This window comes from Physeter macrocephalus, chromosome 20, assembly GCF_002837175.3.
Source record: "Physeter macrocephalus isolate SW-GA chromosome 20, ASM283717v5, whole genome shotgun sequence".
Lineage (NCBI taxonomy): Eukaryota > Metazoa > Chordata > Mammalia > Artiodactyla > Physeteridae > Physeter > Physeter macrocephalus.
Window position 1 is genome coordinate 97,847,151 of NC_041233.1, and position 14,277 is coordinate 97,861,427.

Below are 14,277 nucleotides of genomic sequence, written 5' to 3' on the forward strand. Positions count from 1 at the left end.
TTTAATAAGAGAATACAAAGCATAACTAATGCACAACCTTTTGTATTTATCTTGTTTTACGTATGTCATTAAATATAATGATAAAAGCACCAATTAGAAAAGCATTTCCGTAAAAGGAAGAAGTGCATGTACTAATTGAAAATCGCATGCTTTATATAGTAAGTATTTATAGAAAATACATGTTAACTGATAGTGAATTGAAATAGTCCTACCATTTTATTTCACTTTCATGGTAATTTCCAGCATAAGAATTCAATATCCAAACTATTACAACTTGCATATCCGAGTATCATTCTGCATGAGTCACAGACCCTCTTTTTTGTGGTGTACTTATCTTGAGGACCCACCTATTGTACACCATCTGCTTTCAGACATGCACAAGGGAAAAGAGATTTACAAGAGCCTCAGGCACTTGTGCCCCTATACTGTGGGAACACCATTCACATGTGGCACAGAACCTGGAGCAGGCAAGAGAGAAACAGCACCAAAAAGAGCAGATTTGAAATGATGGACTCCTCTTCTGAGAACTGTCTCAAGTACTGAGCTCTCTCTTCTTGTCTATGTCTCCTGACATGCAGAGGGGCAAAGTGAACAAAAGCCTGCTCCAGGGCTTCTTTTTTTTATGCTGCTCATCAGTGTAATATGAACACTACTTCATCTGGGCAGTCAGGTCAATTATCTTTTAGATATTAAAGTGGCATAATGAGAAATGTTAGCCCATCACATAGGCTAGCAGACCCAATTCACGTGTCCCTGGAGATTAGCTAGGAAAGTGGTACAAAGGTTTCCAAAATGCACCTATTCATACAATAAATGACATACTGCTTTCTTGGTTCCCAGACACCTCTCTCCCATATCAACCTTCATAAGGACCTTTTAGGTTTTCTCAGTTTAGATGGCCAAGATTTCATCAGGAAAAAATTAGAATATTGTATACTTACATATACTTATGATTTTAGTTTATTAGTAAGAGATGGTCCTTTCATACCTGATAAATAGGATAGTTATGTTACTGGATTATCAGAATTTTTTATTTATCTGTCTTTCTAAAGTGTAACTTAAGAGTTGAAAAATAGTAATTGCAATTGAGAGAAACAAATTTTAACGTCAAATAATAGAATACAGTAAAATTAAACTAATTTAGGAAACTGTTATGAGACGAACCCTTAATTAGTAGGAACATGAAAATGAAGTCAAATCACTGAACATTCTTAAAATGCTACACAAGCTTTAAGGCAATGGGATGTAAGACTTTGTCTAGTGCTCAAAAACTTTAGTGTATCAGATGTTGAAAACAAAGCGTAAATATCCATGAACGAAACCATTACAGGAAATACGGTGATACACGTACCCTTTGTCTTTTGCATGCACGTCAGCACCATGCTGGAGAAGAAGCTGAACGATCCGAACTCGGTTGTAGCCCGCTGCTAGATGTAAAGGAGTTGACTAGATAGAAAAGAGAAAGAAAAATGTATCCCCCTCTTCAGGTAAATAATTCTTGCTTTGGCATCTAATCTGTATTTATTTATTTAAAGACAATGAGTGTTAACATACACAGAAAATACTGAGGTGAAGTGCCAAAACTTCATATTTCCTAACTGGATGAGAGACAATTCACTTATCTCAGGAGTAAATTCTAACTTCAGTGCCATTCACCTACTTCTCCTACTGGTTTTTCAAGGCCTTCAGTTATCAAGCCCCACCCTACCTATTCCACATTATTTCTTAATTTATTTCCATCATGGACCATTCCTACTGTTCTGGGAAGACATGTCAGGGCTCATAATCCTCATAATTGGAAACATTCTTCTTTATCTTACTTGCGTCCTGTCCACCTTCCAAATTCTAACTTTTCAATCCCAATTCTGTCATAAAGAGCTAGCTCTCAAAATTTCTCTTCAATAGGAAAAGCTGAAAAGCATCTCTGAAGAATATTTGAACAAATTCTAGTGGAAACAAAAAAGACAATGGACCGTATTCATTCCATTAGGCTGCTAGCAATGGGTCAGAACTAATTTCCTACCTTGGATACGATGAAATATGCCAAGATAGTATTTAATTCTTCTATTTTATGTACTGCATATGCAGTATAAATACAGGAGGAAAATAAAGCTTCTTCCCAACTAATTTCTGCCACATTTTAATTTGAACCAAGTTATTAAAAGGTGCTCTGCTCACATATAATATGATAATTAAAATAATCAAACTTCTCCTCACCTTTTAAAAAAAATCAGAAATGACATTACTTTAATTAAAAGTTTCTCTGCAACCACAGCAATTTTCCCACCTCTGCTCATTTATTTAAAGTTTAAATACTGTAACGGCTTTTCACACAGGGTCTAAGATACTTTAATGTACTACCATGTCTCATGTCTTCTATTCTGGGCCTTGGGATTTAATAAGATTTTCAATTTATTTTCTTCACATGTTTTGATACAAAAGAATTACTTAATACTGTGCTATCTATTACTGCTTTCAAGGCACTCCATACGTTTTATATGTTCTGACAGTCTCTAAGTTTAGGAATTATTTTTGAGCAATACACAGCTAATAATGAGATCAGGTAGTTTGGAAAAGAGTCCTGAATAGGAAGTCAGGAAACACGATCACAGTCCTGGATCCTGTGGAACTGTGAAGGTTATATTACCTACATAGCTCAGTTTCCTCACATGTAAAATGGAGATAAAACCACCCATCCTAGCTATTTCAAAAGTGCAAGAAAAGTTTTCTCCCACATATAATCACCTTTAAAATGTAAAAATGCCATATAAAAACAGATGATTAAAATTTCTGAATCATCAAACAACAAGCCCATCCAAGTTTCTGCCTTCAGACACCTGTCAAATGTTACTGTAAATGATACCTCTAGGGACTACCAAATTATTTTCAGGACTTATTTTCCCTGTCCTTTAACATTTTAAAGATGTTTCACTATCTTCTGGCTTGCACCGTTTCAGACTAGAAATCTGCCGACATGCTATCTTTATTCCTATGTACATGTGATTTTTCTTCTGGATACATTCATAATTTCTCTTTATCACAGACTTTAAGAAATTTGACTTGTGATGTACCTTGGTACAGTTTTGGGTTTTTTTTCCTTCTTTTTTTGGTGTATGTGTGTGCTTGGGGCTGGCTGAGCTTCTTCGATCTATTATTTACAGTTTTCATCAAATTTGGAAAACTTTCAGCTATTATTTCTTCAAATATTTTTTCTGCCCTCTCTCTTACCATTCTCTCTTTTGGGGACTCCAATTGTACAGATGTTAGGTTATTTTCAAAGCTTGCTTTTAAGCTTCGTAAGCAGGACCAGAGCAGCCTTTGGTCTAGGACTAATTTTCCCCTTCTACTAAAACATTACCCTTTTGAGTACTCTATGATATCTAATGAATTATGAGGTTTGTCCCTTCTGGCTGGTGGCAACAGAAATGATTAAAGTCTCTGTGAGTTGCTAGGATTGTTACCTCTAATCCTTTTGAGTGGTTTCTTTTATCAGCCTCAGGTAGTTTCCTCCTATCTGTATTAATCAGTACTCAGCTGAAGATAGTAAGGGGATCCTTTGCAGCTCTCTGGAGCTCTCTTCTCTGTGCAGCTCTCCCTTCCCTGGTCCTCCACCTTGCTAACTCTTGCCACCTTGGTCTCCTCAATCTTCTAATTCCATCTTCTCAAGTCAGGGAAACCACTGGGTGCCTCCTGGATTTTCCCTCCCTACATCAAGGCCTGGAAATTCTTTCTAGGCAGCAACCTGGAGCAATCACAGAACTCACCTTATTTGATTCCTATCACTCAAGGATCACTACTATGTACTTCCTGATGTTCAACTTCTGAAAACCAGTTTCATATATTTCGTCCAGTTTTTTTTTTTTTTATTATTGTTTCAGGAAGGAAGGTAAATCTAGTTCCTGTCACTCCTTCTTGGCCCACCTTCAGGGCTGAATTTGACTTTATACTGCAGTTGGGAAGCTTCCTCAAGAGACAGTAACTGCTTTGGATGGATGGTCAATGTGTCAGTAAGCTCTCATAGGACATAGCTGACATTTAATATTATAATGAAAAGGTGACAATTTCATTGCTGATGCACAAAAAGATTTTCTTTTTTCATATTAAGTATCTCTTACAAAATTTTATTTGTATATAGTTGGGTCAATAATAATAATGAACTCACAGGGAGAGTGAGTACAGAACAAGCAGGATGAAACTTTCTGAGGAGTCATTCCAATGTGGATGCTAACTGTGCAAAGTAACTAGTATCATTGGAGGCACATAGACATCTGTGAAACGCCTGCAGTAAATTTGAGGAAATGGTATAAAGCCAAAAGAAAAAGTATCAATTGAGAACAAACGATGATTTGAACAAGCTTATACCTAGGAGTCCAGGAGTTTTCCCTCTAGAAAAAAATTTACCGCTAAACGTTACATACTAAATGCTATCTTCTGATGCAAAGCAATTAATATCATGTGATCTAGTGAATGGTTACCACATAGTGCCAACTTTATACCTCAACTACCAAATGGCACAGAGATGATAAGAGTAATATTCTAAATGCTAGGATAATTAACAGAGTGCAATTTTGGTTTGGAAAAAAAAGAAAAGCAGGCCCATTTGTAAAATACTCACACATGTTACTTGATAATTTTGTGTTGGCTGTAAACTAGCAAACACAAGAATCAAACATTTAAGGCATCACTGTGCACAGGACAGCAGTCACTGTCAGTTTGCACACCTCGTATTTATTCTTAAAACAGATTTTTTGTTGGGAATACTTTAAAAGTCAAACATGTAGAGCGATAAAAAAAATAAAATAAAAAACATGTAGGGTGATAAAGCATGAAACAACTGCAAATATAAAAACTCTATCAAAAAACCCATCTTAATATTATTCTGCTGTAAGAGAAATGTTATTACTAATATTTTCATATTGTAAAATGTTTACAGAAAAAAGAATCCTTACTTAAATAAATCTCATAATTCAAAGTTTTCTTCTTGGAATCAGGCCATAGGAAACAATAAACTTATATATATACATTTATCTTTCCTTTTTATGATATAGATTTGCAGCATACAATAATGAATGCATTAACTTATCCTACACATACATGCATAGTTAAAATAGGAACAACTGACAACCCTGCTATAAAACTATGGATGCAACTTTAACAGAAGTGCCGGCAGCACAATATAAGGAAGTGAGTAGAGGCTTTTAAGCCTTGGGTTTGCTTTCCTCCTCTGCAAGATTTACAAGGTATATGGCTTTGGACTACTTTCTTAATGTCTCTGAGCCTTGGTTTCTAATATCTGTAAAATGAGAATTATAATTCCTACCATATAAGGCTATTTCATGCATTATAGATAACTATATAAAGCACCTAATACAGTATCACATAGAAAAAGCTCAACAAATGGTGGTTATTACTTATTATCACCTTATTAAGTATCTTAGAAGTTATTTCTTAAGGGTCATTTATCAGTCTTCATCTTACTTTACCTATCAGCATCATCTGACATAGCTGAGCACTTTCTCCTTCTTGAAATGTTTTTCCCCTTGGTATCTAGGACACCCAGGTACCCACACTTCTTTTCTGGTTGCTCCTCACTTTCTTGACATTGGAGAAATCCAGGACTGTGTCCTTAGACCTCTTTTCTTCATTACCTACGCTCACTCTTTTGGTGATCTCATGCAGTCTTGGGGTTCTAAACAACATTTATACGCTGACAACTCCTCAATTCTATCTCCAGTTCAGTCTTCTTCGCTGAACTCCAAACTCTCATAATCTAACGTCCTACTTGACATCACCTTACGGATATACAGGAGACACTGCATGCTTTTCATGTCCCAAACTGAGCTCTTAGTATTCCCTCCAAAAGCTACTCTGCAGAATTTCCTATTGCTGCCAATGGCAACTCCATCCTTTTAGTTACTCAGGTCAAAAACTTTGATAGTCTTTCTTGATTGTCATCTTTCTCTCACACACCATGCTCACTGCATCAGACTATTTCTGTTGGCTTTATCTCCAAAGTCTCTCCAGAATCCCATCACGTCTCACCACATCTATCACTATCCTGACCTAAGCACCATCCTCTCTCAGCTGATTGGCTGTAACAGCCTCCTTGCTTCCAACTTAATCCTCTGAGAACCTATGAAACATAGCAGCAAAGCGATCCTGTTAAAATGTTAGATGTTCCGGTCCTCAGCTCAAAATCTTCATCTCACTCTAAGTAAAGCTGAAGTCTTTATAATGATCTAGAAGGCCACAGACAATCTCTCATTACTACCTCCAATTTTCTGACCTCATCGTTCACTCTGGTTCACTCCAAACAGCTCAACTGCCAGAATTATTAATTTGCTAAAAAAACTAAAGGCCTACAAGTAACAAAATATTTTCCCACTTAAATTTAATTTCACACATGACTCCTTAACAAATCCAAACAATGGAAGACAAAGTATTCCTAAGGATTAAATATCAAAGCAAGAAAATCCTATAGATACACAATGCAGCCATCACCTTTGGAAGACCTATATATTATTATGTGCCTAGAATATCAAAATTTAATTTCTAAATATTTTTTTCCTACTGAGCAAAGAAATCATGAAAACTACGTCTCAAGATTTAAATGTATTATTACATATTCAATCCTAAGGGAATTTTAGCATTTAACACAAAACACACATGGCTATCTCACAAATGACTGCTGGATACTGGGGAAAGGTTCCTCAGTTTGTTAGTACTGAGAAAGCTTTTGAAGTTAACACAGAGACAGAATATCCCAATCTTTACAGCACTTCTCATCTAAGAAACATAAAATATTATAAAAATTCTTAATTTCTTAAGACTATTATTACTGTTCTATTTTTATAAAGTACAGGCATACCTCAGAAATATTGTGGGTTTTGTTCCAGACCACTGCAATAAAGTGAATATCGCAATAAAGCGATTCACAAATTTTTTGGTTTCCCAGTGCACACAAAAGTTATATTTACACTATGCTGTAGTCTGTTAAGTGTGTAATAGTGTTATGTTTAAAAAAAGGTACATCTTAGTTAACAAGTACATTATTAAAATGCTAACCATCACCTGAGCCTTCAGCAAGTCGTAGCAGTAACATCAAAGATCACTGATCACAGATCACCATAACAAATATAATAATGAAAAAGTTTGAAATATTGTGAGAATCACCAAAATGTGACACAGAAACATGAAGTGAGCAAATGCTGTTGGAAAAATGGCACCAATAAACTTGCTCAATGCAGAGTTGCCACAAATCTTCCATTTGTAAAAACACAGTGTCTGAGAAGTACAATAAAGCGAAGCGTAAAACGAGGTCTGCCTGCACAAAATTTTGGGGCAATCCTTAAACAAGATTTTAAAATGAGATTCCAAAATACCAGTACTCCAGATAAATATCTCCTTTCCTCTTATTCTGTCTTTGGACACTACTTCTGCAGCAAAAAGTGGTCACTAAAAAGATTGCCAAAGACGGTCTTAAAACTATTTGCCACAATCTTTTACTGTAACACTTGTCATGAAATCATATAGTTAAATATATATGTGTCTGTCTCCTCTAATCCACTGTGAGCTCATTGAGAATAAAGAGCATATCTTAATTTTACGTTAGAAGGCTTAACACAGTGCCTCATACTGGTAAAAAAGAAATGAAAGTTATGGTTAGCTTTTGGTTTACGTTAATAAAAGAGAACGGGGGATATGAATAATCCAGCTTGGAGAATTTGACTTTGAATTTGTGTGAAAGATTTACACCACATTTCAACACAGGCCTGTGTGATGTTTGAAGCGTTCACTAGGAAAGAACAAAACCACAACTGAGAAGCCAGGATGTAAGTCATCAGAGAGCTGCCTAACTTCATGATGTGTAGTGCACTGAGGGTTTCTTTAAGATTTCCACTTTGACCTAGATCAAATCCTCCTGAATTTTTCAGATTAGGGTAACCAATTCATCCTGGTTTGCCCGAGACATTCTAAGTCTCAGGAAACCCGCGCATCCCAGGCAAACTGGGATGGTTGATCACCCTACTCTAGCCAGGCTTAATGCTGAATGAGTTTCTTGGTTTCCAGAGCTGTCCCAAGTCAGAAAGTAGCGTGTGTGTTTGTGCCCACCTGCAAGGGCACACATGCATTCAGAATAAGGCAAGACTTACTACTTTACCAAATTAGGAGAAGAATCATAAAACTTTATCATCTGCTCAGATCTTTCAGTGTTCACCTGAACATTCATGTACTCATCACCCAGATTCAACAATCACTTATTATTAAGACTTTGTTACACTGGCTTCTGTTATCTCTTTTATTTTCCCCACTGAAGTATTCTGGAGCAAATTCAAGACACTACATACTTCTGTAGGTGCCTCTAAAAATTATGGGCAATTCCTTAAAAAAACCCGATATTATTACATCTAATAAAATAGTGGTAAATCTTTGGTATCATCTAATGTCCGTGTCAGTATTCAAATTTCTTGTCTGTCTCAAAAACTTTTAAAAGTTCATTTGCGGGATGTCAGGAAAAATACATTTGGTTATTGGGCCGTTATGTTTCCCCAAATCTACGACAGTCTTCGTCCCTCCTTTCTTCCTTTTTCTACAATACTGACAACTCTCCTTGAAGTTTCTCAACTCTTGTTGAAGAAACCTTGTTAATTGTTCCCTTCCTTGTGCGATTATTTAACTTGTGACAGTATCTTCTGTATTTCATGTAACTTGGAAGTTGAAACTATACTGGCAAGAATATTCATAGATAGTACGTCGTATAGTATTACAACAGGTGACATATTATGCCTGGATATTCGACTTTCAGTGATAATATTGTTCAATGTAGCATCAGTTTTGCATGTACATACTACCTCTCTGAACTCGTGCATCGTAGATATCATCTGTAATTTTCTTAACTTCCTGCCATCTTTGTATACAATATATATAAACAAACACAAAATCATTACACTTAAAAATTCCAATACTTATTTCTAGTTTTGGGGACATATAAAAACATGCCTTTTCAGAACTGGTTTCAAAAATGAGGTACCATATATGTGTTTTCTCCGTTTTAACTGGTTTCAATTATCAATTACTTTACATTTACTCACCATTCCCACCCCAACATAATTCTCTTTTAAATTATAAAAATAATATATTCCCTCTAAAATAACACAAAGTAAAATGTCTATTTCTCTCTCTAGCACAACAAACCCCTTCCCAAAGGTAGGCACTGTTCATAGTTACACAAGTGTCATTTGAGATATTGTTCTATGTTATATGAAGGTATGTTTGTTTTTCTGAGTTCTTTTTGCTGCTGCTTTTGTCACACAAATGGGTATTATATTCTTCTGCAATTTGCTTTTCTTCTCTTAAAATATTAGCACATAGAGGTCTATCTTATTCTTTGTATAGTATTTCCATTATGTAGCTGCATCGTAATTATTTAACCATCACCTTATAAATGGACATTTACAAATGTTCCAGCTCTGCTCTGGTTATCTTAACAAAACACATCTCATTCAAACTTATCATTTGGTTAAGATAGATCAGTGTTCCCCTTCTACAAATAAAATACTGTATCAGCCATTAATACAAAACTCCCAGGAAGATATAATAACTGCATAATCAGAGCTTATTAAATTTCTTTCAGGCACAGAGACATGATTAATCTGCTTGTGAGGTACAGCTAAGAAGTTCTTTGAGACAGTGATACTTAAATCAGAATCAAGCCAAATTAAAAGCTAGAGAATCAATATGGGCATGAGTCCATGGAAATAAATATATCTCATCACTGATGCCTGTCTTTTGAAGAGGTATTTTAAGTAGTACCATAATAAAAATTAGACAGTCTCCTTGAAGTTTCTCAACTCTTGGGCTATTATAATAATAATTTAAAAGAGAAACTATCTGGAGAATGAAAATTGATGAACCAAAGTAGAAATAAAATTTTAAAAAGATACTTTATTCACACCTTCCCCCCAAACTGTATCTCCTTTAACTTGTCTCTTCTACAGAATACACCTTACTAGATCCTCTAATACTAATGACTTCTTTCCCATTGTGAGTCTTTTTTTCTGGTCCTGGGATTCTTTTTTTTTTGCGGCACGCGGGCCTCTCACTGTTGTGGCCTCTCCCGTTGCGGAGCACAGGCTCCGGACACACAGGCTCAGCGGCCATGGCTCACGGGCCCAGCCGCTCTGCGGCATGTGGGATCTTCCCGGGCCGGGGCACGAACCCGTGTCCCCTGCATCGGTAGGCGGACTCTCAACCACTGCGCCACCAGGGAAGCCCTGGTCCTGGGATTCTTGGTCAACAGTTCTCTAAAGCACAGTGCCTAGAGCTAAATACACCTAATAACAGATACGATCCCATCACAGCGGATTATATCAGGACTAGCTTCATAAATAGACATATTACTCCTACAACCTAACAGTGTTTAACGTATTAATGTTTTTAAGGCACAATATCTGTAACGGGAGGGAGCTGGGTAACAATAGTACTGGCTTCCTCACAGTGTTACTTTCTGGCTAAAATGAAATAAAACATATAAAAACATTTTGATAATACCAAGTATTTTATTGAAATAACAGCTAAAATCTGCTGTGTACTTTCTATGTATTAACTTGTTTACTTTACACAACTACTACCAGAACTGGAAACTATTATTATCTCCATATAACAAATGAGGAAACTGAGAAACAGGGGGGTTAATACAGCAAGTTAATAGCAGAGTCAGAGATCATATGCAGATAAGTCTGACTTCAGAACTTTCATTCTGCCTTCCTTCCTTTCCTTTGGCTGGGCACTCAGGTTCTGGATAGTATGTTCAGAAATGGATCAGTATGGCTGAGAGGCAGGAAGAATTACTCTTGGTAGGCAGGGATTGCTTTGGTAGTTCTGACTCAACTCAGCACTCAGATCAAACCCTATCAATACTGAGAGTGTGACCATACTATTGGATGAGTGCCCCAGAAAGGTAGGACTTCTTTTTTTTTTTTATTTTTTATTTTTAAAAATTGAAGTATAGGGCTTCCCTGGTGGCGCAGTGGTTGAGAGTCCGCCTATATCAATTCCATTCACTGAATTGCTACGTGATCAGGGCAGCTTCCTTAATCCGCCCCAAGCTTCATGTTTAAAAACTTTTTACTTTATATTGGAGCATAGCTGATTTACAATGTTCTGTTAGTTTCAGGGGTACAGCAAAGTGATTCAGTTATACATATATGTGTATCTATTCCTTTTTAGATATTTTTCCCATACAGGTTATTACACAATATTGAGTAGAGTTCCCTGTGCTATAGAGTAGGTCCTTGCTGATTATCTATTTTATATAGAGTACTGTTAATCCCAAATTCCTAATTTATACCTCCCCTGCCTCTCCCCTTTGGTAACCATGAGTTTGCTTTCTATGTCTGTAAGTCTATTTCTGTTTTGTAAATAAGTTCATTTTAGATTCCAGTTTTTAGATTCCACATATAATTGTATCACATGATATTCGTCTTTCTCTGTCTTACTTCACTCTAGGTCCATCCATGTTGCTGCAAATAGCATTATTTCATCCATTTTTATGGCTGAGTAATATTCCACTGTATGTATGTATGTATCTTCTATATTCATTCATCTGTTGATGGTCATTTAGGTTGCTTCCATGTCCTGGCTATTGTAAATAGTGCTGCTAAAAACACTGAGGTATATATATCATTTCAACTTAAGAGTTTTCATCTTTTCTGGATATATGCCCAGGTGTGGGATTACTGGATCATATGTTAACTCTATTTTTAGTTTTTTAAGAAACCTTCATACTGTTCTCCATAGTGGCTGCACCAATTTACATTTCCACCAACAGTGTAGGAGGGTTCCCTAGAAATGTAGGACTTCTTAACAAAAGACGTTATTTAAAATCATAAGCATCAGGACCTCCCTGGTAGCGCAGTGGTTAAGAATCCGCCTGCCAATGCAAGGCACACAGGTTCAAGCCCTGGTCCAGGAAGATCCCACATGCCACGGAGCAACTAAGCCTGTGTGCCACAACTGCTGAAGCCTGCGCGCCTAGAGCCCATGCTCCGCAACAAAGAGAAGCCACCACAATGAGAAGCCCGCGCCCTGCAACGAAGAGTAGTCCCTGCTTGCCGCAACTAGAGGAAGCCCAGGAGCAGCAACAAAGACCCAGCGCAGCCAAAAAATAAAATAAAATAAAATAAAATAATAATAATAAGCATCAGGGGACACGGAGGAATAAGAGAATATTGAAACTGGAGAAGAAAATTTATCTGCTTCTTTCCTAGTGTTGGATTTTTCTATGTATCTCTAACAGTCATTTGGTCTTTTCTTGAACTAAAGCCCTCCAATTGATTCAACTGCTTCTTCCAGAATAATTTCTTGACTACCTTCCTGGTCACCCTGTGACTGGTCAATATCCCTCCTTAAATTGTGAAACCTTGAGTTCGGTGCTAAATCCAGATATGGTCTGGATGTGCATTCAAGCAGAGACAGATGACAACCTGTCAGCATTATCAGAGTAAAGCTTCCAACATTGCACTGGGAGGTTGGACTAGTTGCCATTTAAGTCCTTTTCCAAATAAAGTTCTATGAGGTAGAATAATGATTCATATTTTAGTCTCAAAGAGTATGCTTTTCCAAAGTAACATATGTAGTCATCTTTAGGAAGGAACCTAAGGCATTTGAAAATTTGTAGAATTTATGAAATATCTCATAAAACAAAATTTCTGTACTTCAATTGCCTTATATAGTAAAAGTTTATTTTTTAAAGTGAGTCTATAAAGGACTATCCTTACTTTAAGTGTTATGTATGGGGAAGAGAAGGATAGGGGAAAAGAAGTGAACAGACAATAAAGAGCGGGTAATCCATAGGGTAATTTTGTGAGAGTAAAGCTCTGAATGCCAACTTAATTAAATTTTAACTCTACATTATCATTGTGGAAACTCCAAGGGGATTCTTCAACAGCCAGAAATTTGTGTTTCTCTTTTTCAGCCTCAGAATCAGCTGAAGAATTGAAATGTATGCATGAAAATGAGTTTCTAGCGTCCTCTCATAGGGTTTGTATGGGAAAGAAAAAAGAATGCTTAGCACTTTCAGAAGGTGCAACATTAATTTTGCATTGCTTAATGAGAAACAGCTGGCAGACTCTATGGAAATCAAATTTCTTGGTCTGACAGTAACCTGATGTCTTATACTTTTCAAAAGAAAAGTTTTCACACTACTCAAACCTCACATGAATTCCTTATTATAATTAATATTTACAATCTTTGGTTTTCAAATCTAAACATCAAAGATTCTAACTAACGTTCAACAGATAGATGACTTATTCTGGAAGTACAAGGAAACAAGTCCACCAATTGTCATTTAAAGATTATTTATGGGGAAATCATTCCACCTTAGATCCTTGGACAGTCATTTTAACTGTATAAACTAGAGAGTGAGAAATTCTGTTATCTGATTTTAGTGTGCTTCAGAGCTCTAGGACTTGGGAGACATGCTGTTACCTCAAAGTTCCTTCAGTGATCGAGTCCTGACATTTCTGAGTTTGCACATGTGAATTCAGCAGCCAAAGGCAGCCAGGAGCAGAGGTCTCTAGCTCTATTCCCTGCGGAAGCCTCCTTACCCAATTCTAATGGGTATTGAATCCTCTCAGACACTAGGAGATTACTTTAGGGGAATTTTTATGGTATTCAGAGTAGGGTATTACCATGGTATTAAGAGTAGGGTATTACCATGTTACTATTGAAAAATTAAAGCATCTTTACAAAAGGAAAATCAACATATGAAGTATTTTATATTTAGTCTATTTCCAAATTTACTAATTTGACTACCCAAATATGCATTTCAAATAATTATGCACGGTATTTATAGTGTTTTTAAAGTTGTACTATTGATGCCACTCTTAGCAGAGAAAGACATTTTCTTATTAGTCACTGAAAACTGGCTTCTTTTAAAAAGGATATTACTAAGATTCTTGATACTTTTAGAAATTTCCTTTTATAATTCTAAATTAATTAAGCAAGTGAGAGAATGGATGAATATGCTTCGGAGGTGGGGGAGGGGAGATTTCCTGAACAATTATTATACTTCTTTAAAAAAGAAAAAAAGGGGCTTCCCTGGTGGCGCAGTGGTTGCGCGTCCGCCTGCCGATGCAGGGGAACCGGGTTCGCGCCCCGGTCTGGGAGGATCCCACATGCCGCGGAGCGGCTGGGCCCGTGAGCCATGGCCGCTGGGCCTGAGCGTCCGGAGCCTGTGCTCCGCAACGGGAGAGGCCACAGCAGACGGAGGCCCGC

General features: G+C 36.8%; 1 protein-coding gene across 1 annotated transcript in view; it reads right to left on the reverse strand.

Moving 5' to 3' along the window:
* The window catches only part of TNKS (tankyrase), a 189,384-nt gene that overhangs the window by 78,797 nt on the left and 96,310 nt on the right, over positions 1–14,277 (reverse strand). Inside the window, exon 6 of the mRNA XM_024131525.3 lies at positions 1,352–1,446. Coding sequence (XP_023987293.1) covers positions 1,352–1,446 — 95 coding nt within the window. The remainder of the gene's footprint in view (positions 1–1,351; positions 1,447–14,277) is intronic.